This window comes from Nomascus leucogenys, chromosome 4, assembly GCF_006542625.1.
Source record: "Nomascus leucogenys isolate Asia chromosome 4, Asia_NLE_v1, whole genome shotgun sequence".
Classification (NCBI taxonomy): domain Eukaryota; kingdom Metazoa; phylum Chordata; class Mammalia; order Primates; family Hylobatidae; genus Nomascus; species Nomascus leucogenys.
The window spans coordinates 78952919-78978320 of record NC_044384.1 but is presented as its reverse complement, the minus strand read 5'-3'; the positions used below and the strand labels follow the sequence as shown (position 1 = coordinate 78978320).

Here is a 25402-nt window from a genome sequence, read left to right as displayed (position 1 = left end):
TAGGAGTAGCTCCAATGAGGAGGAAGTTTCGCATTTGAATACCTGAAAAGAAAGGCCGGATGCAGTGGCTCAAGCCTGTGATCCCAGCTTTTTGGAAGGCCGTTGCAGGTGGATTGCTTGAGCCCAGGAGTTCAAGACCAGTCTGGGCAACATGGGGAAACCCTGACTCTACAAAAAAAAACAAAAATTAGCCTGGTGTGGTGGTACAAACCTGTAGTTCCAGTTACTTGGGAGGCTGAGGTGGGGGGATCACCTGAGCCCGGGAGGTCGAGACTGCAGTGAGCCAGATCACACCATTGCACTCCAACCTGGGTGACAGTGAGACCCTGTCTCAAAAAATAAAAATAAAAAAGAATACTGAAAGGAGCAAAACTATGAGTACAGTTTTCATGATGGAAGCAGAATGGAATAAGATTGGAGAGAACTGGAGTGAGATGTGATGGAAGTAAGGTCTAGCCCCAGAGCAGCTGATAGAGGGTTCTAAAGATTGTAATCTCTGCTGTAATGGGATTCCAAAACAGAAAAAATGATGCCAACATACCAAATGCAAAAACAACCTTAGTGTCAGTGCTACAGACTTTATAGTAGTGTGCAGTAATAGCAGACATAGTTAAAATAAAAGAGGAAATGTCCCTTCCTCTTCCCTAGCCTGTTTTCAGCACAGCAGCCAGAGTGATTCTTTTAAAAGTTAAGCCAAATGAAAATTTCCATTGGCTTCCCATTTCAATCATATTGGCCCAGAATGAGCTCCCTCCTCATGACTTCTTGACCTCATTTTCTTCTGCTCTCCCCACCCTGCTCATTCCATTCCAGACACAGTCCTCCTTGCCGTTTCTCAAAACCATCAATCTCTCGCCTTAAGGCCTTTCTTTATACTGACTGTCCCTCTGCCTGGAACCCTCTTCTCCCAGATATCTAAATTGCTAACCGTCTTACTCTTTAGAATCTTTGCTCAAATGTCATCTTCTCAATGAGGCCTACCTCTGACCATCTATTTAAATTTTCAATCTGCCTTTCTTCCTTTATATTCCTACAGCAATTTCATCTTCTGGTATAGTATCTAATCATTATGCTTATTGTCTATCATCCCTCTCTTTCCTGCTTGCATGAAAGTGTTATCAAGGCAGAATCTATGTGTCTTTTTGCACACCGATGTGTCCCATGTGTCTAAAACAGGGCTTGTCACATAATAGATGCTTACCAAATATTAATTGAATGGAACGAATGGATTCAAAAGCATGTAAAGAATGTGGCACTTACAATCTAAGAGAAAGTTGTATGCTAATGCTATGAGTTTTAACTTCCCTTTAAAGTTTTTGCTTGAAATATCATAGAATCTCAAAACCAACTAGTAGTACTATACATATCTATCACCAATTTAGGAAACAGTTTCAGAATATAGTTTGGACATTATTGATAATGTTTTAAGCTATTAATTCACATGTTTGAATTTTATTCCTGGTATAATGTTATTTGCTTTTACTTGTAAAAAGCACGCTTTATGTGTCCCTTAGTTTAAACCTTATTTCCTGTTTCTAAGTGGAAACTTAACTTTCTACCTATCTTCTGGAATTATTCATTTGGTTAGCAGAAGAATTGTGTAGGCCGGGCGTGGTGGCTCATGCTTGTAATCCCAGCACTTTGGGAGGCCAAGGTGGGTGGATCATTTGAGGTTAGGAGTTTGAGACCAGCCTGGCCAACATGGTGAAACCCCACCTCCACTAAAAGTACAAAAATTAGCCAGGTGGGGTGGTGGGCGCCTGTAGTCCCAGCTACTCCAGCTACTTGGGAGGCTGACGCAGAGAATCGCTTGAACCCAGGAGGTGGAGGTTGCAGTGAGCCGAGATCACACCACTGCACTGCAGCCTGGGCGACAGAGTGAGACTCCGTCTAAAAAAAAAACAGAATAATTGTGTAAAACTTTTTTGTACCACTATGAACTATTTCTTACATGAACTGTGTCATCTTATAGATGATGATTGGCAGGAAGCACATGAGCGCCTGGCTGAACTGGAAGAAAAGCTACCAGTGGCAGTTAATGAACAAACAGGCAATGGAGAGAGAGATGAAATGGACTTGTTGGGTGACCATGAGGAGAATCTGGCAGAAAGGCTCAGTAAGATGGTGATTGAAAATGAACTAGAAGATCCAGCTATCATGAGGGCAGTGCAGACCAGGCCAGTTTTACAAGTAAGTAAGTTACTCTGATTTGAGAACTATAGCAGACTAAAAATTAAAGTGAAGTATTGAACTTTGCCATTTTATTTTTATCTATTCTAATGAGAGATTTACATATGCCATAGAAAATTGATAATATATTTCCTGATGATAGCAGTTCTAGAGATAAAGTTGGGGAATAGTGTATATTCTGGAGCCCTATAATTTCGTATTCTAAAGCAACTTGAGGCCCTTTTGGAACCTTGTTCCCCAACAGCAGATAAGTCACCCAGAGAGTATACAACATTTCAGACTCTGTGTGTATGTTTTCCTTTTTTGTTAGTCCCAACCAGGAAGTCTGAATTCCAGTATCTGGGATGGATCTGAAGTTCTGAGGCGAATTCGAGGACCACTGCTTGCTCAGGTATTAAATATTTTCTCTTTCTATAAAATTTATAATATCCAAAAATTTTAAGTTCCCGTTGTCATCCTTTCCTTACTGAAGGGGTTTATAGGTCTTTCATTTGCTAGAATTATGTCGACTACTGCATCCAGCACTTAGCTATGCCTTTCTTTAGCCTCCAGGGTAAAGGTTGCAAGGGAGCCGTTGGAATTTAAATTTGTTAGTGTATGACTATGATTTGAATCACTTAAAAAGTCATTTCTGAGCCAGGCGTGGTGGCTCACGCATGTAATCCCAGCACTTTGAGAGGCTGAGATGGATGGATCACTTGAGGTGAGGAGTTCGAGACCAGCCTGGCCAACATGGTGAAACCCCATCTCTACTAAAAATACAAAAATTAACCAGGCATGGTGGTGGGCACCTGTAATCCCAGCTACTCAGGAGGCTGAGGCAGGAGAATCACTTGAACCTGGGAGGCGGAAGTTGTAGTAAGGCAAGATTGTGCCACTGCACTCCAGCCTGGGCAACAGAGTGAGACTCCGTCTCAAAAAAAAAAAAGTCATTTCTTTGCAAAACTATAGGGACAGAGAAGTCATCAGTGTTTACTAGTGGTTGGACATGGCAGGAGGGGTTAACTGCAGAGGAACAATACAATGGAATTTCTGGGGAGTGATACAACTGTTCTTGCTCTTTTTTTTTTTTTTTTTTTTTTTTGAGACCAGGTCTTGCTGTGTCAACCAGGCTAGAGTGCGCTGGTACAGTCATAGCTCTCTGTAACCTTGAATTTCCGGGCTCAAGTGATGCTCCCACCTCGGCCTCTTGAATAGCTGAGACTACAGGTGCATGCCACCATGCCTGGCTAAGTTTTTTTATTTTTGTATAGATGAAGTCTCGCTGTGTTGCCCCGGCTAGTCTCAAACTCCTGGCTTCAAGTGATCCTCCCACCTCACCCTCCAAGGCGTTGGGATTTCAGGCATGAGCCGCTTACTTACCAAAGTCAGAGAACCATATACCAAAAAGTGAATTTTACTATATGTGAATTAAAAATAAATAAAAAGTTAAAAAATTTCTTAAGGTATTTTTGGCATCTGTAGAGGTTACTAAAGCATATCAAGTTAGTTAATTTCTATTTTATTTTACCACTTCCTCAATTAGGAAATGCCTACAGTGTCTGTATTAGAATATGCTTTGCCTCAGAGGCCCCCCCAGGGTCCAGAAGATGATCGGGACCTTTCTGAACGTGCATTACCAAGGCGGTCAACTTCACCTATCATTGGCAGTCCTCCTGTTAGAGCTGTCCCCATAGGCACCCCACCTAAACAGATGGCTGTACCCAGCTTCACCCAACAGGTACCTCTCATTAACAAGCACACAGCCCAGGATATTGGGAATCTGGGCAAAATTATTTGGAAAATTGGTGATGTTGGGTGGAGGGTGGAAATTTTGGGTAGGCATTAGATTAGAAAGAAAAATAGCTAGTTAGAGGAGAAATTAGTACAAATTAGAGACACATTCCCTGATACCCTTTGCTGCTGCTATTGCTGCTGCCTTTTAATTGGGGGAGAAAAAAGGGTAGTTAGCCACATTTAGCACATATATCCTTTTAAAAGTGTTTTGCTGGCTGCCCAAAACATTGTCAGAGAGATAACTGAAAGCCGGGGGGAGTGGGAACACACAGCATTGTCCACATCCCTTTTTACCTTTAAGATATCCCTGCTTTCCCTAGAGCCTGTGCAGTCCTGTTCCATAGACTTTCCTCCACCTGAAACCAGCAGCTGAAAAGGAAGGCCAATTTGGAAGGTATGGGGGGAGGGTGGTGTTGGTATGGCCTAGTTAGGCTCAACATCCTATGAAATGGTGGAGTCACAATGTATCACAAAAGTGCTGAGCATGGCGGCCATATCACAGGGGCTTCAGAATAGGACTTAGTTAATCCTCCAGCTTTCTTATCATTCCTTCTCCCTCAGTGCTACCAAAATATATCCTCTTGGAGAGAATTTGCAAGTCAGACTGCTGGTATCTCCCTCAGACAGCATGGAAGGGTGGGGATAACTGGAGAATTAGCTAAATCTTCCTCAGTTAATGCTGACACTTTACTTGATTTGTGAGAGAAAGTGGCCCAAGGTTCTGTATTTGAACCTGTAGCCATAGCAATTTGCTTAGAAGTAGGGCTTTGCATTGAGTTCTGTGTCTCTACCAGTACTTGAGGGGAGGGAGTATAGGTGGAAGAAAAACTGATTTCATTGAGTGTAGTTGTATATATGTTTGTCCTGATAGATTCTGTGTCCGAAGCCTGTCCATGTTCGGCCTCCAATGCCACCTCGTTATCCTGCTCCCTATGGTGAGAGGATGTCTCCAAACCAGCTCTGCGGTGTCCCGGTATGTCACTTTAAGCCTAACAAAAATGTGCAGTATGTATTTTCTGATCACTATTTGTAAGATCACTGCCAGTATTTAGATTTGCTGACATCTCCTAAATTATACCTATTTTTTATAATCTCATTACTTAAATTGCTGCATCTAATTGTCCCCAGGTCAGAGGACAGTTGTTTCTTACATCAGCTCTTTTCTTATCTTTAAAAATCTAAACTCATTGTGATCATCTGGTTCTTGCTATTTCAGTCCCATGTTCTACTGCTTTCTTTTTCATGTCACATGGTCATGGTGTTTTTATAATTTCTAGCATTACTCTTTTTTTATATTCCAGAGCTTGACTCTATAATTTGAGAGTTTTTATATCCAAGTTTATACTGCATTTCTGCTGAGTTTCCTTATATTGATGTACCCCGTTTTATAGCATATTCTTTTTTTTTTTTTTTTTTTTTTTTTTTACCTTAGAACTCTTCCCTCCTGGGTCACCCTTTTCCTCCTAGTGTTCCTCCTGTTCTCAGCCCCCTCCAGAGAGCACAGCTTCTTGGAGGAGCACAGGTAAGCCTGTGATTAGCCCTACCCATAAAGAACCCTCCTACTTTCCTAAAGTTCATTAGATGATAGCCCCTTTTTTTGCTGTTAATCACTACTTTTATTTTTGCCTTTAGTTTTTCAAACAAAGTTATTGATGGAAAACTGTATTCACTTTTCTGTAGACAAAAGCAAGGGGACTTGCTGATTGTCTAAATCTAAGATCTTCTTCCTCTTTGTAGCTACAGCCTGGACGGATGTCTCCCAGCCAGTTTGCACGGGTCCCTGGATTTGTTGGTAGTCCACTTGCTGCCATGAATCCCAAGTTGCTACAAGGGCGAGTTGGGCAGATGCTTCCCCCAGCACCAGGCTTCCGTGCCTTCTTTAGTGCTCCACCCTCCGCTACACCACCTCCACAGCAGCACCCTCCTGGCCCAGGACCCCACCTGCAAAACCTAAGGTATACAAAATCAATGCCACTGTTTATCAGTTATCAGCCAAGTCTCTTGATTGTCGATGTGTAGTTTTATAAGTCTCTTGATATTTGCTAACTAATAAATTTTAAGATGTTATTGGATCCTCCAGTTGGCAAACATGGAAATGTTTGATAATCTCCAGGCTGTCTTGTGAATCACATTTTTCTCACATTACCAGAGGGTATAGAATAGAGCGACAGATGCTGAAAAGTCAGCTAATCTTCACACTAGCTAAGCTGTTTGCTTTTATCCTCTGGTTTTATAACAAAAGGGGTTCAAGTTCCTGTTTCAGTGAAGTTGTGTTTTATTACATATCATATTGTGTCAGTCAGGATTTTCAAGAGACACACAAGAACCAGTAGAGGAAAGAGAGCAAGAATGTTCATGTGAGCAGGTTTTATTTTAAGAAATTGGCTCGTGATTGTAGAGGCTGAGAAGTTCGAAATCCATAAGACAGACCAGCAGGCAAGAAATAAAAGTAAAAGCTCAAGTTGCAGTCTTGAGTTTGAAATAAGTATAGCAGGTCAGCAGTCAAGACACTCAAGCAGGATTTCTGTGTTCCAGTTTTGAGGCAGAATTCCTTCTTCTGGGAAACTTTAGTTTTGTTCTTAAGGCCTTCAGCTGGCTGGATGAGCTCCACCCACGTTATTGAGGGTAATCTCTTTTGTAAGGTCAACTGATTATAAATGTTAATCACATCTTTACAAAATACCCTCACAGCAACATCTAAACAGTGTTTGACCAAATAACTGGGTACTAAGGCCTAGCAATATTAACTATCACAAATACATCTTTAATGACATTTCCACATAGTTGAAGCTGAGTACGTTAAACCTACTTAGATACTTCTGTTAAACAGAAGCAAAAAGAAAAAGAATTATATTGCTTTACTCCTAATTCACTCAGATTTCATGATCACCCTTTTAGAACTTGGTCTTTGTAGAAGATATGTAAAAATATGACTGTCTTTTGCTTCTAAAAGGTCTCCTTAGAATAGACTCTTTTTTTTTTTTTTTTTTTTTTTTTTATGTTTTTGAGACAGAGTCTCACTCTGTCTCCCAGGCTGGAGTGCAGTGACCCACGCGATCTCGGCTCACTGCAACCTCTGCCTCCCAGGCTCAAGCGATTCTACTGCCTCAGCCTCCCAAGTAGCTGGGACTACAGGCACCTGCTACCATGCCCAGCTAATTTTTGTATTTTTAGGAGAGACAGGGTTTCACCATGTTGGCCAGGCTGGTCTCGAACTCCCGACGTCAAGTGTTCCACCAGCCTTGGCCTCCCAAAGTGCTGGGATTACAGGCATGAGTCACCGCACCCAGCCCGAATAGACTTTTGTAGTCCCTTAAGTTAACCTGTGTGAAGTTATCCTGTACTGACAACATTCTTTAAAATTTCAAATCATCAGGATGACCAAACTGAGAACCTCTTTTCCTTTTTTCTTAGATCTCAGGCCCCAATGTTTAGACCGGACACAACTCACCTTCATCCACAGCACCGTCGACTCTTGCATCAGAGACAGCAACAGAATAGAAAGTAAGTACTCATCCGATTCCTTTATGGTTTCTTAATTCAGCTTTTAATTTTGACAGTGTAACAACATGCTATTTAGTTGTTTTGTTTTTTTAGTAAGTTTACTTCATATCCATAAACCTGGATGTACTATCAACATGTAAATATGAAAAGCATAATATTGAGTAAAGAAGCAAGGAACAGAATTATATGTACCATTTATGTAAAACTAAAAGGCACACGGAATAATACTGTGTAATATTTAAAGACAGACACACAAGTAATAAACGTACAAAAACATTTCAGGGAGGATACATACCAAGGGCATAATAGTGATTCCTCTACGAAGGAAGAAAAGCTGGAAACTGGGTCTAGAGGGGTACAACAGGGCCTCTGTCAGTGTAACACTGTCATTTTAATATTACTTTAAAATATTTGAAGCAAATTCAACCAAATACATTTTTTTCTATTGGGTGTCTAGGTGATGGGTAAATGGATATTTATGATAGTATTTGCTGGGCTTTTTCTCTGCATTTGAAATATTTCATGATTTTTAATGAGTTAAAACAATTTATGTAGACTTCAGAGTTAAATCGCCTGTGTTAAAATCCCATAGTCCACCACTAGATGTATGGCTTTGGACAAGTTACTTGATCTCTCTTGGCATCGATTTGTTGTCTTAAGTGGGGAAGAGAAAACTACCTACCTCACAGAGTTATTCTAGAGCTTATACAAAAGTCCATAGGTGAATATGCTTAGCATATGGTAAAGTACTCAGATCTTAGTTTTATTTCTTCATTATTTATTATGTAGCTCTTTCCTCTTAAATTCTATTAAGACTTAGTTCTTTTTCACTCCCCTTTTAAGAAAAGCAAAGGGGAATCTTTAAAAAAAAAAAAAAAAAACTGGCCTGGTTTATTCCTCTGTTGTTAAAAAGCGTAATTAATTTGCCCACTTGGAGTGAATGTGGTGTATGTTTTTCAGTCAGCATCGGAATCTCAATGGTGCCGGAGATAGAGGAAGTCACCGGAGCAGTCATCAAGATCATCTCCGAAAGGATCCGTATGCTAATCTCATGTTGCAGCGGGAAAAGGATTGGGTCTCCAAAATCCAGATGATGCAACTGCAAAGCACTGATCCCTACCTGGATGATTTTTATTACCAGGTAAATACTCTGTACTAGTTTTGAGGATAATAGTTTGGTCCCCTACACTGGTGAGGGTATTCATTTAAATATTGGTACAATTAAATATTTGTAAAATTTTCTTTTGAGGTACTTAGCCTCTTGCAGTATTCACTATCAGTATATTTCTAGAGCTGAACTTGTTTTACTGTCACTGGCATAAATTATTTGATGGTAAACAACAGTCGTATTCTGTGCTTTGTGTTACAACTGAAATCATCTTCTCGTGGTAGAATTACTTTGAAAAACTGGAGAAACTGTCAGCTGCTGAAGAAATACAAGGTGATGGCCCTAAGAAGGAGCGCACCAAGCTTATCACCCCTCAGGTGGCCAAACTGGAGCACGCCTATAAGCCAGGTAAGGTCCTCATAAGAAAAATGCCCATAATAAAAGAAATTTGAGAAGCTGCTGATGTGATTAAATATAGACAAGTATATATGTGGAAGGATATGCAAAGATGTTTCAAAGTGATTTTAAAAGTACCATTGTCCTTAATAAATGCAAAAATCAGCCTTTATTCAAGCCTGGACTGGACGCTTTGACATGTGCCTTTTTAGGTCCGTTTCTACTTGAGATTTCATGATTTTTTAAATGTGTTATAATTTTCAATACCCCTAAAATAAATAAGGGGGAAATACTTTAGATTTTTATTGTGATAATTATTGTAACAAAGAGAGAAAGGATAGATTTTGATAAGGGTAAGGGGTTGCTTTAAATAATACGTCGACTTTTTGTCTTTTTTTTTTTTTTTTTTTGAGAACCTTACTCTGTTGCCCAGGCTGGAGTGCATTGGTGCCATCTCAGCTCGCTGCAACCTCTACGTCCTGGGCTCAAGCGATTCTCATGTCTCACCCTCCTGAGTAGCTGGGATTACAGGCGTGTGCCACCACATCCAGCTAATTTTTGTATTTTTAGTAGAGGTGGGGTTTTGCCATGTTGGCCAGGCTGGTCTCGGATTCCTGGCCTCAAGCGATCCACCCACCTCGGCCTCCCAAAGTGCTGAGATAACAGGTGTGAGTTACCACACCCGGCCTAAATGATACATTGAGTTTTGCAGTAAGTTATTAGACTATGAGTAAGGGACAGAGGAAAGTAAAAATCTTCTTTGAACACTGCCTGCCTGCATTGATGACTTTTTATTTTGTTGGAAATTTTTTTTTTGTCTTTGCAGTGCAATTTGAGGGGTCTTTGGGAAAGCTTACCGTTTCTAGTGTGAATAATCCCCGAAAAATGATTGATGCTGTTGTGACATCTCGGAGTGAGGATGATGTAAGTGTCAACACAATTATCCGTTTAAGAACATCTGATTTGTGACCACTTCTTTTGGGGTCACCATGGAATGAGATCAGGCATGGTAGAGGAGTTTGTAGTCTAACCCGGGGCCTCCCACCTTGTCATGCATTCTAGTTTTCCACAGATGTGCTGCAGTATTAACATCTTCATTTCTAAGGCAGCCAGGCAGGGACTAGGGTGGCAGGAGTCTTTGGATTGGGTAGCTCTGGCTGCAAACAGCATGTATTTACTCTAGTTTGATGTTTAAAAAAATTATCATTTTCTATGTGTTTTAAGATTTTCAGGAAGAGGATCAGAAAAAATAATTATGGGACACTAGGCTTAGTACCTGGGTGATGAAAGAATTTGTACAACCCCCATGACACAAGTTTACTTATGTAACAAACACATGTACCCTATAACCTGCACGTGTACCATTGAACCTAAAATTAAAGTTTAAGAAAAAAAAAGATTTTCATATTTCGTATGATTTCCTTATCCTCTACTAAGATTACCCTTTGCCTATCTATGAATGGAATTTAATAGTTTGTGCATTGATTCAGTCAACTTTGACCTTTGTTCATACTAGGGTTGTTTTAGATTATTAACTTTCAGAGAATCAATTATCTTCTCAAAGTATTGTCACAAATGAACCTACAAATGGGCACTTGGTAAATTATTTTAACAGAGATAAAGAATTTGCATTGAATAGTCTTCTCTTTTTTAGGAGACAAAAGAAAAACAAGTTCGAGACAAGAGGAGAAAAACCCTTGTTATAATTGAGAAAGTAAGTGTAGAATTTGTTGCTGTAGTTAGTTTCAAATATGGAACTGTCAAATGTATGTATACACTAGAACTGAAACAGTGAGCAACTAGTCAATGTTCTTTGGTTTTAATTCATGAATATATTCTTGGTAAGTGACTATTGTGTACCAGATAACTCTGGAAAGGATTATGGTATGTTTCACCTATTGGCATCATGGAAAGAACACTGCAGTTAAAGTTGGAAGTGTGCTGGGTTTTTGTCCAAGCTTATTCAGTTAATAGCTGAGTGTCTGGGCAGGTCACCTTTCTAAGCCTGATAAAATGGGAATAAAAATTACATTGTCCTACCTATGGATTAATTTAGTTCACAGATATTTACTGGGCACTATTCTGGGTGCTGAGGAAAATAATGGATATTAATAGTTGATTTGTAAAATGTAAATACCACATTATAAGGCCATACACTATAGTGGTTAAAAGTGTGGACTCTAGAACCAAGCTGCAAATCATGTCTTTTTCCATTTCTGAGTCTGTAACTTAAGGCAAGTTATTTAACCTTTCTATGCTGTCCGCAGTTTCTTTATCTGTAAAAATGGAGATGATAGTAGTAGTTTTGTCTTTGGATTGCTTTTTTTTTTCCCCTTTTGAGATGGAGTTTCTCTCTTGTTGCCCAGGCTGGAGTGCAATGGTGAGATCTTGGCTCACTGCAACCTCCGCCTACCGGGTTCAAGTAATTCTCCTGCCTCAGCCACCCGTGTAGCTGGGATTATAGGCATGTGCTAATATGCCTGGCTAATTTTGTATTTTTAGTAGAGATGGGGTTTCTCCATGTTGTTCAGGCTGGTCTTGGACTCCCGACCTCACGTGATCCGCCCATCTCAGCCTCCCAAAGTGCTGGGATTACAAGCGTGAGCCACCGCGCCCGGACTATTTTACTATCTTTGCCTGCTAGAATAGAGGTCAGAGAGAGACAAAGAATGGTGGTTTGAGGAATTTTTTAAGTTCTTTCATATGGTTTTCTACTTAAAAAAAAAAAATCTCAGTCTTTCTATAATGAGTTTTTATTCTTTTGTCTTTATCTAGTAGTCCTAAACTGTGAAATTGTTTAACTACTACTGTGGTTCTGACCTAGCATGCTGTGGCCTGCTTTTGTCTCCCTTCTTAGACGTACAGCTTACTCCTTGACGTGGAGGACTATGAAAGACGTTATCTCCTAAGTCTGGAAGAAGAGCGACCTGCCCTAATGGATGAGAGAAAGCACAAAATTTGTAGCATGTATGACAACTTAAGGGGGAAATTGCCTGGACAAGAGAGGTAAGCATTGTGCACTTTGAGGAAAACATTAACTGGACTCCTTCCTCTGTCATAACTGGATTTCATACATTTTTGCCTTTTAGGTACACTTCCCTACCATCTCTGTAAACTCAGAATCTATCCTTTTAGCCTAACTCAAATGCCACTTCATTTAAAATATGAATTATCTTTTCCAGTGAGGAAAGAAAAAAAAAGTCTTTATCCTGAATTTATTCGTTCAACAAATACATAGTATCTGCTAGGGACAGTGCTAGGCACTAGAGATACAGTGGGTAATGTTATTGGGTTTTTGTGCTTAGAGATTGCACCTGATTTATGATTACTAGCATGTTTAACCTTGTAATCTTTATGTATTTCCTTTATTACTAAGATCAGATGTACAAACATTTATACTTCCTGGGATTTCCACAAAATATTTATATCCTATCGAAACCCTTCAGTCTTCCAATGGGGAATCCCTCTCCTACCCCATTATCTGCAAAAGAATCTTGCTAATGTTAAATGTTCTGTAAATCCTGAATACTTATTTGATGTATTCAAGAGAACTACAACTTCTAATAACTCCCTTTCTTTTTACCCGTTCAAGAGAATTGCTGATCCTTCTAAGCCAGGACATACACAAAACCAAACATAAGAATAAGCACTTTCTTTTCAACACACCTTGTCTGGAGTTAGGCTGACAGGAAACTGGTTGAATAAATGGTTTATCCATAGATTGAATGTTATGCAGCCATTAAAATGTATGTAGTTGAAATATATTTATTGACGTGGAAATAAGTTGTTGAGTGAAAAAAGTCAAGGTACAAAACCATATGAATTATATGGGCCCATTTTTTTATGAAAGAAAAAATAATACAAAGCAAAATGTTTAAAATGGTAACACTAACTCTGAGTTGACGAATGTTTTTATTTTCTTTTTTCTTTTTTTTTTTAAGCTGTTGCTGTTAACCATATGGTATTTGTGTGGTTACTTAAAAGTTAAGAGAGGAAGCCAAGCACTTTGGGAGGCTGAGGTGGGCAGATCACTTGAGGTCAAGAGTTCAGAGACCAACCTGGCCAACATGGTGAAACCCTGTCTCTAGAAAAATACAAAAATCAGCTGGTGGTCGTGGTGGCGGGCATCTATAATCCCAGCTGCTCAGGAGGCTGAGGCAGGAGAATCACTTGAACCCAGGAGGTGGAGGCTGCAATGAACCAAGATAGCGCCACTGCACTCCAGCCTGGGTAACAAAGCGAGACTTTGTCTCAAAAAAAAAAAAAAAAAAAAAAAAAGTTAAGGAAATTAGTGCATACAGTTGGCCAAGTTTTTTTTAACCATATAATTTGTGAAATGATGATTTTCTACATTTGTAAAACCTGAAAATTTACTTTTTATTTGGTTGAGATTTGGAGAAGTGATTCCTACTATTTTATAGTACAGGTTATTATAGAATGAAAATGAATGCAGTATATTCATTCAGTAACATCTAAGAGGAAGAAAATGAGGGTTTCTTAATTGTTCTTGCTGACCTAAGTTGGCATTTTTCTTCCGTTGCAGACCTAGTGATGACCACTTTGTACAGATCATGTGTATCCGAAAAGGGAAGAGAATGGTTGCCCGTATTCTTCCTTTCCTCTCCACAGAGCAAGCAGCTGACATTCTCATGACAACAGCCAGGAACCTCGCTTTCCTCATCAAGAAGGATGCACAAGATGAGGTGACTATGCAAGACGGGACATCTTTCCTTTGAGTCTTTATAAGTGATAAGATTTCTAGAATGCAAACTTATTTTCCTCTCCTCTTCCCTTTTGTATTTTTGTCTAATCTTTGGCCGTGTGATTTGATTGTTTAAAACAAAACCTTTAGTATTTCAGGCCTATGTTTTTAATCCCATATTTGATCGAACAGACTGTGTTTCTAAACATGAGAAAAACAATTCCCTCTTACTTGACATAGTTGTGAAGATGTGGTCTGTATCAGAATTACTTGCGTAGATAATTCAACTCCACCCCAAACTGCTGAATCAGAATTTACAGAAGGATTAGGGTTTTTGTATTTTAGTCTCCAGCTGAATCTGATGTTCACTGAAGTTTGAAAAATTTTAGTCTTGGTTACTTTGCTAGATATAAAGTATCATTCATTGGTCTGTTATCAGTAGCTTAACATTAGCCTGTAGACTTAGTTAAATGATATCCCACAGCAACTGAGCTAGTCCCCTTTTTTTGTTGTTGTTTTTTTGTTTTGTTTTGTTTTGTTTTTGAGACAGAGCAGAGTTTTGCTCTGTCACACAGGCAGTAGAGCAATGGTGTGATCTCGGCTCACTGCAACCTCCGCATCCCAGGCTCAGGTGATTCTGCCACCTCAGCCTCCTGAGTAGCTGGGACTACAGGCATGCGACACCATGCTCGGCTGACTTTTTTTTACCTTTTGTAGAGATAGGGTTTTGCCACGTTGCCCAGGCTGGTCTCAAACTCCTAGACTCATGCAATCCTCTTGCCTTGGCCTCCCAAAGTGCTGGGATTACAGGCTTGAGCCACTGTGTCCAGCCCGAGCCAGCCCTTTAAATAATTTTTATCATGATCTAAACTAGGCTGGAATTTTAACATGGTTATCACATGTACAAGTTAATTCTTGGTTAGAGTTTTTCTCTCCTTATCTTTGTCATAGCACATCTGAAAGATGAGCAAAATTTAGAATAGTCTTAAGTTCAAAATAAGAAACTGATAAAAGTGGGACAAAGGATGAATATTAGTGCAAGATTCAGAATAGTAGAATATATGGGAGTGAACCTGTTATAGACTACAAGTTGAGTAATAACCATCTAAGTAATGAGTCCCCAGAAAATACAGAATACCGGAATACCTTATAAATGGTATGCTATGAAAGGGAAATTATTCTTTCATAGATCCTGGAAATGTTAGCATCTGCAGAAGAAATGAATGAGAAGTTTAGGTCTCATTGAAAAAAAGTGAAGTGAGTTGGGACAAGTATATATTTAAAAGATTTGGCTGGGCACAGTGGCTTACGCCTATAATCCCAACACTGGGAGGCTGAGGCAAGTGGAGTGCTTGAGGCCAAGAGTTCAAGACCATCCTGGGCAATATGGTGAAAACCTGTCTCTACTAAAAATAGAGAAAAAAAAAATGAGCGGGACACAGTAGTGTATGCCTGTGGTCCCAGCTACTCAAAAAAAAAAAAAAATTCCACAAATGAAAAATGAGTTGGGGAAAAGTTCCAGTATTTGAGGTTTATCCTAGAAAATAGAAGACCAGAATAAAAAAGTAACAGCTACCTTAGAGCATGTAATTTGTAAGCAGTGTAACGGGCACTCATAATCCCACCAGACCTCTTGTGTGGAAACAAGTTTGGGAGATATTTGCTGAATACTTCTATGTGCCAGGCACTATTTTACCTCCTAGAAATACAACACCTAGTTCTAGGTGCTAAAAGATAAGAATGCAAAAATGCCTGCTTTTGTGGAGCTTACCTGCTAGGAAGAAAGCTTGGCTAAATACCGAGGCTGATTTTTACCTGTATGTTTTAAGGAGTAATAAACCACATCTCTAAATACCATTTTCCTGAAGTAATAGCTGGTTCTAGGTCTGAATCATGAAATGTACAAGATATCCTGGAATATCTAGTGCCAGAAAGCAAGGAAGTTAATAGATTATACTAGAGTCCTGTCTAAAGGATATACAAACCAACTTCAAGGGACTCATACTGGCCAAAAGTGGAATAATTTTCATCAGAAAGAACAGTTACAGCAGTAGATTGAAATATATCAAATATATTTAATGAGTTAATAATGTTAAATATATATTGATCACCTTTGGAGACTACTAGGCCATCAACTCACTATTCAGAAAATTGGTAAATAAAAGAAAAGCGTTTATCCTACCTTTCCATTACAACCAAATGTCATGGTAATCAGAGAGTTGATAATACAAAGTTCTTTGTAGAAGAATTTTAGCTAATAAATACAAAAGAAATGATAAAATTAGAAAATAACTGTTTTTGTAAGCCTCAACAGAAAAGCAGTCAATCTAGACAGCGCTCATTACTGGCTGCTAAAAGCATTAGGTAAAAAGTGGATGGGGAACTTTACAGTGGTTGGAGCAGCCTGGCAACACCTGAACCTATTGATGAACTCAACACCTCTAAGAGTGGGACAACCAAGCACTGTGCTTTTTTTTTTTTTTTTTTTTTTTAAATAAAAGGAAACGAAGTCTCCCTATGTTGTCCGGGCTTGTCTTGAGCTCCTGGGCTCAAGCAGTTTTCCCATCTCTGCTTCCTAAAATGCAGGGATTACAGGCATGAGCCACCATACCTAGCTCTTCTTGACATAATGCAATGGAAAACACGCAGTTCTATCCATGACGTTTTCTCACATGTCCCTCCCACACCCTACTGAACCTGAATCAAATAAACCTGTTATTCTGACTATCCGTTTAGGAGGGAAACAGAGGATAGCAGAACCTGCTAAGTGACACTGCCAACATGCAGTTTGCCAAATTCAAACTATAGAACCACAAATGACCCAGTTTCTTTAACAGATAAATAACAAGAGAAAAGGGCCAGTGGCAGAAGACCTGTTAGAGAGATTTTAAAAACCTTACCAGGCAAATGCAATGTGTGGATCTTGTTTGAACCATAATTAGCACAATAATGGTTCTAATACAAACAGCTGCTAAAAGATATTTTTAAAGGCATTTGGGGGAATTTGAATTTGAAACAGATACTAGATGATATTTTAAAATTATTTCCTGAGAAATGGTCTATGAAGAAAAATTATTGTTTATTTTGTTAGGCATGATATTGTGAGAGATTTTTGTTAGAAATACAAACTGATGTATTTTGGGATGAAATGATATACAGAAGGAACGTAGATTTAATAAGATTGGCGAAATGTTGATAATTTGGTTGATGTTGAAACTGGGTGGTGAGTACATGAATGTCATTATGCTGTTGTTTGTATTTTTGTGTATGTTCTAAAATGACAATCATAAAAGTTTTTTTTATTTATAGTGGTAGACCACAAAAAATATTTTACTCCCCATTTGCAGGTGCCGTTTAAAGTAAAACCAGCCATCACTTTATACCATTGGCATTGATTGTCTGGAAGCGCTTTTGATTTCCTTTGTTGTGTTATAACCTAGTTATTTATATTAATAGTTCTGTATTTTAACCTTCCAGTTGGCTACATGACAAAAATAAATAAATGACTAGAAGGCTGGAATTCAGCAGCCTTGGGTTCTGGCTCTAGCTGTGGCTATGTAACTCCAAACACTGAGTTTCTGATCATTTTATAGATTCTCTAAAAATCTATAAATATTGGCTAATTATTTCTTTTCTTCCTCATTGAGCTTTTATAAAAATAAAAGAAAATACAATTAAATCTGAAAACACTTCTTTTGAGACAGGGTGAGTCTCACCCTGTCACCCAAGCTGGAATGTGGTGGTGCAATCATAGTTCAATGTAACCTTGAACTCTTAGACTCAAGCAAACCTACCACCTCAGCCTACTGAGTAGCTGGGGACTACAGGTGAAATTTTTTTATTTGTTGTAGAGATGAGGTCTCGCTACGTTGTCTAGACTAGTCTCAAACTCCTGGCCTGAAGGGATCTTCTGCTTGGCCTTTAACCTATCTTGGAGTGCTTCTCACAGTATATTGAAATTGCCAATTAACCCATATCTTCTCCACTATACTTTAGATCCCTGAGGTTCTGTGTCCTTTTGCCATTTGTTTTTAGCCCATGGTGCCTGGCACAGTGTAAGCATTTAAATATTTATGGATGAGTTAAAATATTGATGTTTTAGCATAAATCTTGGTACGTATTTGGGAGTGATTTTTTTTTTACACCTTTGGTTCACACAAGTCATGGTGTTTCCAATGCAAATTGAGATGAAAAAGTTCTCAGTAGATAGCTTAGAATTCATTGTTAAGACTCTAGTCATATCTGCCAGACTTGTGCCTTAAGTGGTTGAATATACAAATGAACATCCTTCCATCCATGCCCCTGATGGAGGGTAACTGAAGTAACACATGCCAGGATATAATGCTTTTATTTGTTTTTTGTAGGTGCTGCCATGCTTACTGAGTCCCTTCTCTCTCCTCCTCTATCATCTTCCATCAGTGACTATCACCAGCCTTTTGCAACAGCTAATGAACCTACCTCAAAGTGCAGCTACACCAGCACCCTCCAATCCTCACCTCACTGCTGTGCTCCAGAACAAGGTGATCTTGCCCTTTTAAGTCCTTGAACTTTGTGAAGTGTCTTAATTTGCATTATAGATTAAAATAATGGCTGCTATATCTCAAGCAACTTGGGAAAAAGGCTTCTTTCAGTCAAGAGTTACATTAAGCTCCTAGTAACAGGCTAGAAATAACAGTGTTTTCAACAAAATGGGATTTTATGTATCTAGTGTGAAATAAATTTGATTTAGTAGCTCCACAGAGTCATCAGGGATCCAGGCTTTTTCACTTTTTTTCCTCTGCCGTTCTTACCAGTGGCTTTCATGTTCATTATTCCTCATGGTCCAAGATGGCTGTGGAATTCAAGATTCAGCTTTACATCAAGAAGGACGGGTGGATGTGGAGGGCAAAAAGGTGTGGACCAGCCGTCCATCTTCCTTATTGAGACCTTTTCCAGGAGTTCTAACCAAAAACTTCTACTTACTGTTAATAGCCAGGACATTGTCACATGGCCACACCTAAGTGCAGGGAAGACTGGAAAATAACTTGTAGTTTATGCCATTGTCATGACACATAAGAGTTCTGATAATGGGTAGGAAGGCATATTAGGTAGGCAATTAGCAGTCTCTGTCATAACACTATGAATAGTAGAATCATCCATTTCATATTTTATTTGCATCAGGTTAAAGATTCAGAGATTCCTAAGGGAAACATAATATGAAATAAAGAATATGAATTTTTAGTCCTTCCCTGCTACTGTCTAGCTTTGTGACCTTGGACAGATGATACCACATTGCTGTCTGTAAGATGGAGGTGACTTCATAGAGTTGTCCTGGTACTTAAATGAGATAACAGTTGTAAGTGGTTCGATATAATGCCTGGTACATAGTAGTTACTCATTAAGGGCCATTCTGTGTACAGTAGAGATGAAAAAGTGGTCTCAAGGCCTCTTGCTCATTTGCACTAGAAAACCTGCCAAAGCATGACACTAAAGGGCAGTATATCAGAGGCAGAAGAGGTGACAGTGCCTCTAGGGTTCTGGAGTGATCAGGAATGTGCCTGTTATTTGGTCTCTTAGTTTTAATTTTAGTAAAGGCAGTAGTATTTTTTTTCTGAGAATAACATGAAAAGGGATTTTTTTTTTTTTTTTTTTTTTTAAATCAGGGTCTGCTCTGTCACCCAGGCCAGAGTGCAGTGGCAAGATCTCGGCTCACTGCAACTTCTGCCTCCTGGGCTCAAGCCTTCCTCCCACCTCAGCCTCCCAAGTAGATGGGACTACAGGCACATGCCACCACGCACAACTAATTTGTGTATTTTTTGTAGAGGTGGGGTTTCGCCATGTTGTCCAGGCTGGTCTCTCAAACTCCTGAGCTCAAGCTATCAGCCTGCCTCGACCTCCCAAAAGTGTTAGGATTACAGGTGTGAGCTACTGCAACCGGCCATGAAGGGAAATTTTGTGGAAAAGTGAGTGAGCCTAGAAAGTTGGGATGGAATCCCAAAGTACTGCCAGCCTTCCTTTTATGATCCATTTATAGCTATGAGTCATATATTTAACCTAGACCTTCTTGTCCCTATTTGTATTTTCTTTTTCGAGACAGGATCTCATTCTGTCACCCAGGCTTCAGTGCAGTGGCACAGTCACAGCTCATTGCAGCCTCAACTTTCTGGACTCAAAGCAATCCTCCCACCTCAGCCTCTTGAGTAGCACGTGCCACCATGCCCGATTGACTTTTTTTTTTTTTTTTTTTTTTTTTTTTTTTGAGACAGAGCCTTGCTCTGTCACCCAGGCTGGAGTACAATGGCGATATCTTGTCTCACTGCAACCCCTGCCTCCCAGGTTCAAGCAATTCTCCTGCCTCAGCCCCCCAGGTAGCTGAGATTACAGGTGCCCACCACCATACCAGGCTAATATTTGTGTTTTTAGCAGAGACAGGATTTCACTATGTTGGCCAGGCTGGTCCGGAACTCCTGACCTCATGTGATCTGCCTGCCTCAGCCTCCCAGAGTGCTGGGATTACAGGTGTGAGCCACCACACCCAGCCTCCAATTGATTTTTATATTTTTTGCAGAAACAGGGTCTCACCATGTTGCTCTGGCTGGTCTCGAACTCCTGGACTCAAGCAGTCCTGCCTCCACCTCCCAAAGTGCTGGAACTACAGGCATGAGCCACCACACCCATGCCCAGCCCCCTGTTCATTTTTTTTTTCTTTTGAGACGGAGTCTTGCTCTGTCACCCAGGCTGGAGTGCAGTGGCGTGATCACAGCTCACTGCAAGCTCTGCCTCCTGGGTTCAAGCCATTCTCCTGCCTCAGCCTCCCGAGTAGCTGGGACTACAGGTGCCCGCCACCACGCCTAGCTAATTTTTTGTATTTTTTAGTAGAGATGGGGTTTCACCATGTTAGCCAGGATGATCTCGATCTCCTGACCTCTTGATCCACCCGCCTTGGCCTCCCAAAGTGCTGGGATTACATGCATGAGCCACCGCGCCCGGCCCATATTTTTATCCTATGCCCCAAAGACTATATTTCCTGATTTTACTGTCCACTAAATAAAACACATTTTTATATGTTACTTTTTTTTTTTTTTTTTTGGAGATGGAGTTTCACTCATGTCGCCCAGGCTGGAGTGCAATGGTGTGATCTTGGCTCACTGCAACCTCCACCTCCCGGGTTCCAGCAATTCTCCTGCCTCAGCCTCCCAAGTAGCTGGGATTACAGGCATGTGCCACCGTGCCTGGCTAATTTTCTATTTTTATTAGAGACGGGGTTTCACCATTTTGGTCAGGCTGGTCTCAAACTCCTGACCTCAGGTGATCCACCCACCTTGGCCTCCCAAAGTGCTGGGATTATAGGCATGAGCCACCACACCTGACCATTTTTATATATTTCATACTCTAAAGCATGTTGCTGAATTTTAATTATAGATACGGTGTATACGTCTGTTTACCCTTTCTTTTTATTTTTTAGATTTTTATTAACATTCTCTCTAAGACTTTATATTTCCAGATAGAGATGTGCTTTTTAATGAAAAGTTTCTCTTTATACCATGTTTATTTCAGTTGTCCTTATTTGTATATTTTCCTACAGTTTACACCTTGTTTCTCAATTCAAAATATTTTACTGTATTTAATGCTTTTTTCTTATTTTTTCCTGATTTTTAATTTCTCTACCAAAATTGGTCTTCATTGACTTTCTTTTTTAGCCTATTTCAGTTCTCATAAATAGGAGAAAAGTCAAATTCTACATTATCCATGGCAAGGAAAAACCATCTTTTAACCTCAGCATGGGGAACAGAGAGGCGTGTTGGACACCATGACTTTCCGTTTCTGTTGACTGTGCCTGGTCATTGCTATGCCAGAATAAAGCCTGGAGGGAGACATAGCCTTTCAACTCATGCTTGTCTGATCTTTGCCTGGTTTCACAGAGAAGCACAGTAGTGAGGTTATTTTGATTTAGAGCTGTTCCCCATCTGATGCCAGGATCCCTTCAACAGTGGTGGAGGAGGTTTAGACGTAGTGTTGAGTTTGATTCCCTCTGTCTTCTCTCGTAGTTTGGCCTGTCACTGCTCCTCATCCTCCTGAGCCGTGGTGAAGACCTACAGAGTTCAGACCCTGCCACAGAATCAACGCAAAATAATCAGTGGTCAGTGTGGACTGTTTCTTCTCTTATTTTAAGTTCTTTGAGGTAATTTTTAAATTTTTTTCTCGTAATATTATTATGCGTCTTTCCTGTCAGGACGGAGGTGATGTTCATGGCAACACGAGAACTTCTACGGATTCCCCAAGCAGCCCTCGCCAAGCCAATCTCTATACCTACAAACCTAGTGTCCCTCTTTTCTCGCTATGTTGACCGGCAGAAACTGAACTTGCTGGAGACAAAACTGCAGTAAGTTTGAAACCGAAGAGTTTCACATCTCACTAAAGTTGGGACTTTAGAAGTTATGGTTGGGAGGCTGGGTGCGGTGGCTCACACCTGTAATCCCAGCACTTTAGGACACCCAGGCGGGTGGATCACTTGAGGCCAGGAGTTCCAGACCAGCCTGACCAAAATGGTGAAACCCTGTCTCTACTAAAAAATACAAAAATTAGCCAAGTGCGGTGGTGCATGCCTGTAATCCCAGCTATTCGGTAGGCTGAGGTATGAAAATCATTTAAACCCAGGAGGCAGAGATTGCAGTGAGCTGAGATCACGCCACTGCACTCCAGCCTGGGTGACAGAGCGAGACCCTGTCTCAACAAAAATAAAAAGAAGTTATGATTGGGGTGGAGGGGGGAATAAAACTGAATTTGGTGGAAGAGATTGACTTTTTATTAACTATTTGTGTGTCGGTTAGATATAAAACACTGAGCTGGGTACAACAGAGCCTTCATAAAAGATGAACAAATGCTAAGGGAAGAGAAATATCTCGGGTGTTTTGTTATGAGAAGTCTTACAAAGATGTAACTGTAATATGAAAGATTGTCTTCTATTTTAACTCATTCATACAATTTTCCTTTCTCTCCTTTGTACCCCTAGGCTAGTTCAGGGGATACGATAAAAGATCTCCAAATGTGTCCTGTACCTGCACTGCTGCCATCACCAATGGAGTGTTTTTAATGAGGGAGGGAAGGTAGCTTTTTCCCCAAAGCGAAGTCTTGTAGGATTGATTCCTGTTTACAGGGGTTGTCTCTCTAAATGTCAGATATTTCCCCACTGCTCTATGAAATTTGGCTGGGTGATACTTCTGCTGGTTTCTTTACCTTCTATGTTACAGTTCTGCATGTCCTACTTTTACTCAGTTCTGTTTTGCATTTTCTTTGCCCTAGAGACACAAGTGTAATCTCTCCCTTTATCCCTCCACTACTCCACCTCAGAGTAGATTGTAGCCTGCCAAAGGATTCCTTCCCTCATCCTATTGAAGTTGTTTTTTCATTGTCCCATATTAATATGACTATAGAAGAGCCAATTAAGTAGAGATCAAGATATACACACACACGTAGATACACACACACACACACACACCCCATACATGTATTTATGTGGTCTTCAGAGGGTCCTTAAAGAATGAATTTTAGATTGAAAAATATTTAGTTGTCTCATTACCTCTTCTAAACACAAACCAGCTGATGTATTTTAATCTGTTTCTGTTCTATCTTGTAATTAATTTGGTGGGTTCTACTTGTTTTAACATAAATAAAGAGTATGCAGCACGTTTAATAAAATCAGAACTCTTAATTGGCTTATGCCCAGGTCTAGGCTGAGAAGTCCTTTTTCTTCTTCCCACCTTTATTTCCTTAGTTTCTGTCCACCTTAATCGAAACAGCACATGGTTATGTCTTTTTCCTGCTACAACTACAGGGTACTTGAGCCTTTCCCCTCCAGTGCATTTGAAGTCACCCAGGATGATCCTCACTAGTAGCCTGCTTTGGCAATGTGGCCTTTTGCACACTTGCCCTGTCTTCCTGAGACTACTTCAGTAAGCCATGCTTCCTTCTTCCCCACTTTTATTTGGTGTCATGAATAGAAACTTACATATGTAACCATGGAAGCTAAGTTTGGCCTGCTTTGCTTTTTAGTCTCCACACCATGGGCAGAACTGCTGTCTTTACTATTTCATCTCACCCAAGTCTTGTTCCCAGGGAGCCAGGGGCCTGGATTTGAATAATTGCAGGGCCAGCCTGCCGTGATCTTTCTCACTTACTCCTCTCCCATTCAGCAGTCAACCAGACTAAGGAGTTTTGATCCCTAGTGATTACAGCCCTGAAGAAAATTAAATCTGAATTAATTTTACATGGCCTTCATGATCTTTCTCACTCCTCTCCCATTCAGCAGTCAACCAGACTAAGGAGTTTTGGTCCCTAGTGATTACAGCCCTGAAGAAAATTAAATTTACATGGCCTTGGTGATCTTTCTGCTGTTCTTACTTTTTCGAATGTAGTTGGGGGGTGGGGGGGACAGGTTGTGGTATTTAAAGAGAATAAACATTTTGCACATACATGTATTGTACAACAGTAAGATCCTCTGTTAAAACCAGCTGTCCTTGTTCTCCATCTCCGTTTCTTCCCATGCTGTAACCCCAGGCTCCGCCAGCTGTTCCCCAGTGATGTTACCTAGCTTCCCTCTACCATTATCTACTGACCATTTCCACTACATGCCTTTCCTACCTTCCCTTCACAACCAATCAAGTAAATACTTGATTATTATCTCCTCCTTACTGTGCTTTATCTTTTTTGTTTGGTTCTAATTAATGAAAATAAAAGTTTCTAAATTTACATTTTTATAGGGTATTGTAAATAAAAACAAATTGTATACTTAAAAATGAGTGCCTGCATTTCTACTTTGAGTTCATACTCTGAAAATGATTTTTATGTTTCTAGCATATTTAGATAGACTGGCAACTTCTTGATGTTGGGGATTAAAGATATTATTACCTATATTTTTAGGTTTTTAATTTTGTTGCAAAGGAGACAAATATTTTTATATAATAACTTTTCTTTAAAAATCGAAGATGCTTTCAGTTTCTCCTCCCCCCATTTTAACTATACGACAAAATTATAAATTGTAGTAGATAAACTGTAATTTGTCTTCTCCATCCTGCCCATCTCTAGGCATTGAGGAATCTGTCCCCCTTTAAGAGACTCTTGTAGCCCAATGAGGCATTCAGCTGCCTTCATGGATAGTATTTACTTAGTTCTGAGCATATTGTATTTCAAAACTCATCTCTTCAAAGGAGATGGGAAAAGGTCATTCTTTATAGTAAATTTATTTTTATTATTTCAGACTTGAGTATCATTTTTACTCTAAAATGCTCAAGATAAAAGATTCAGCAAACACATAGAAAGGGGCAAAAAAAAAAAAGTGGGGTTTTGTTTTCAAGACAGGGTCTCTGTCGCTCAGGCTGGAGTGTAGTGGCACAGTAGCACAATCACCACTCACTGCAGCCTCGATCTCCCAGGCTCAAGTGATCCACCTCAGCCTCCCGAGTAACTGGGACTACAGGTGTGCACCACCACACCTGGCTAATTTTTGCACTTTTTGTAGAGTCGGGATCTCCCTATGTTGCCCAGGCTGGTCTCGAACTCCCAGGCTCAAGTGATCTTCCCACCTTGGCCCCCCAAAATGCTGGGAGTACAGGCGTGAATCACTGCACTCAGACTGAAGGTTTTTTTCTTTTTTTGAGACAAGTTTCTCTGTCACCCAGGTTCCAGTGCCGTGACACAATCATGGCTCACTGCAGCCTCTACCTCCCAGGCTCAAGCAGTTCTTCCAC

General features: G+C 40.0%; 1 protein-coding gene across 2 annotated transcripts in view; it reads left to right on the top strand.

Annotated features, from left to right (window-relative positions):
- Positions 1–24451, top strand: part of PATL1 (PAT1 homolog 1, processing body mRNA decay factor) — a 32077-nt gene extending 7626 nt beyond the window's left edge. Inside the window, exons 3-19 of one of the 2 annotated variants that reach the window (XM_030810858.1) lie at positions 1973–2190; positions 2501–2581; positions 3716–3910; positions 4838–4939; positions 5399–5488; positions 5704–5921; positions 7381–7470; positions 8431–8611; positions 8863–8986; positions 9801–9898; positions 10629–10688; positions 11832–11980; positions 13518–13677; positions 18041–18196; positions 21704–21795; positions 21889–22038; positions 22669–24451. In XM_030810858.1, the coding sequence (XP_030666718.1) occupies positions 1973–2190; positions 2501–2581; positions 3716–3910; positions 4838–4939; positions 5399–5488; positions 5704–5921; positions 7381–7470; positions 8431–8611; positions 8863–8986; positions 9801–9898; positions 10629–10688; positions 11832–11980; positions 13518–13677; positions 18041–18196; positions 21704–21795; positions 21889–22038; positions 22669–22690 (2186 nt within the window). In that variant the 3' untranslated portion in view covers positions 22691–24451. The remainder of the gene's footprint in view (positions 1–1972; positions 2191–2500; positions 2582–3715; positions 3911–4837; positions 4940–5398; positions 5489–5703; positions 5922–7380; positions 7471–8430; positions 8612–8862; positions 8987–9800; positions 9899–10628; positions 10689–11831; positions 11981–13517; positions 13678–18040; positions 18197–21703; positions 21796–21888; positions 22039–22668) is intronic. The other variant, XM_030810859.1, reaches the window with a different exon arrangement.
- The last annotated feature ends 951 nt before the right edge of the window (positions 24452–25402 follow it).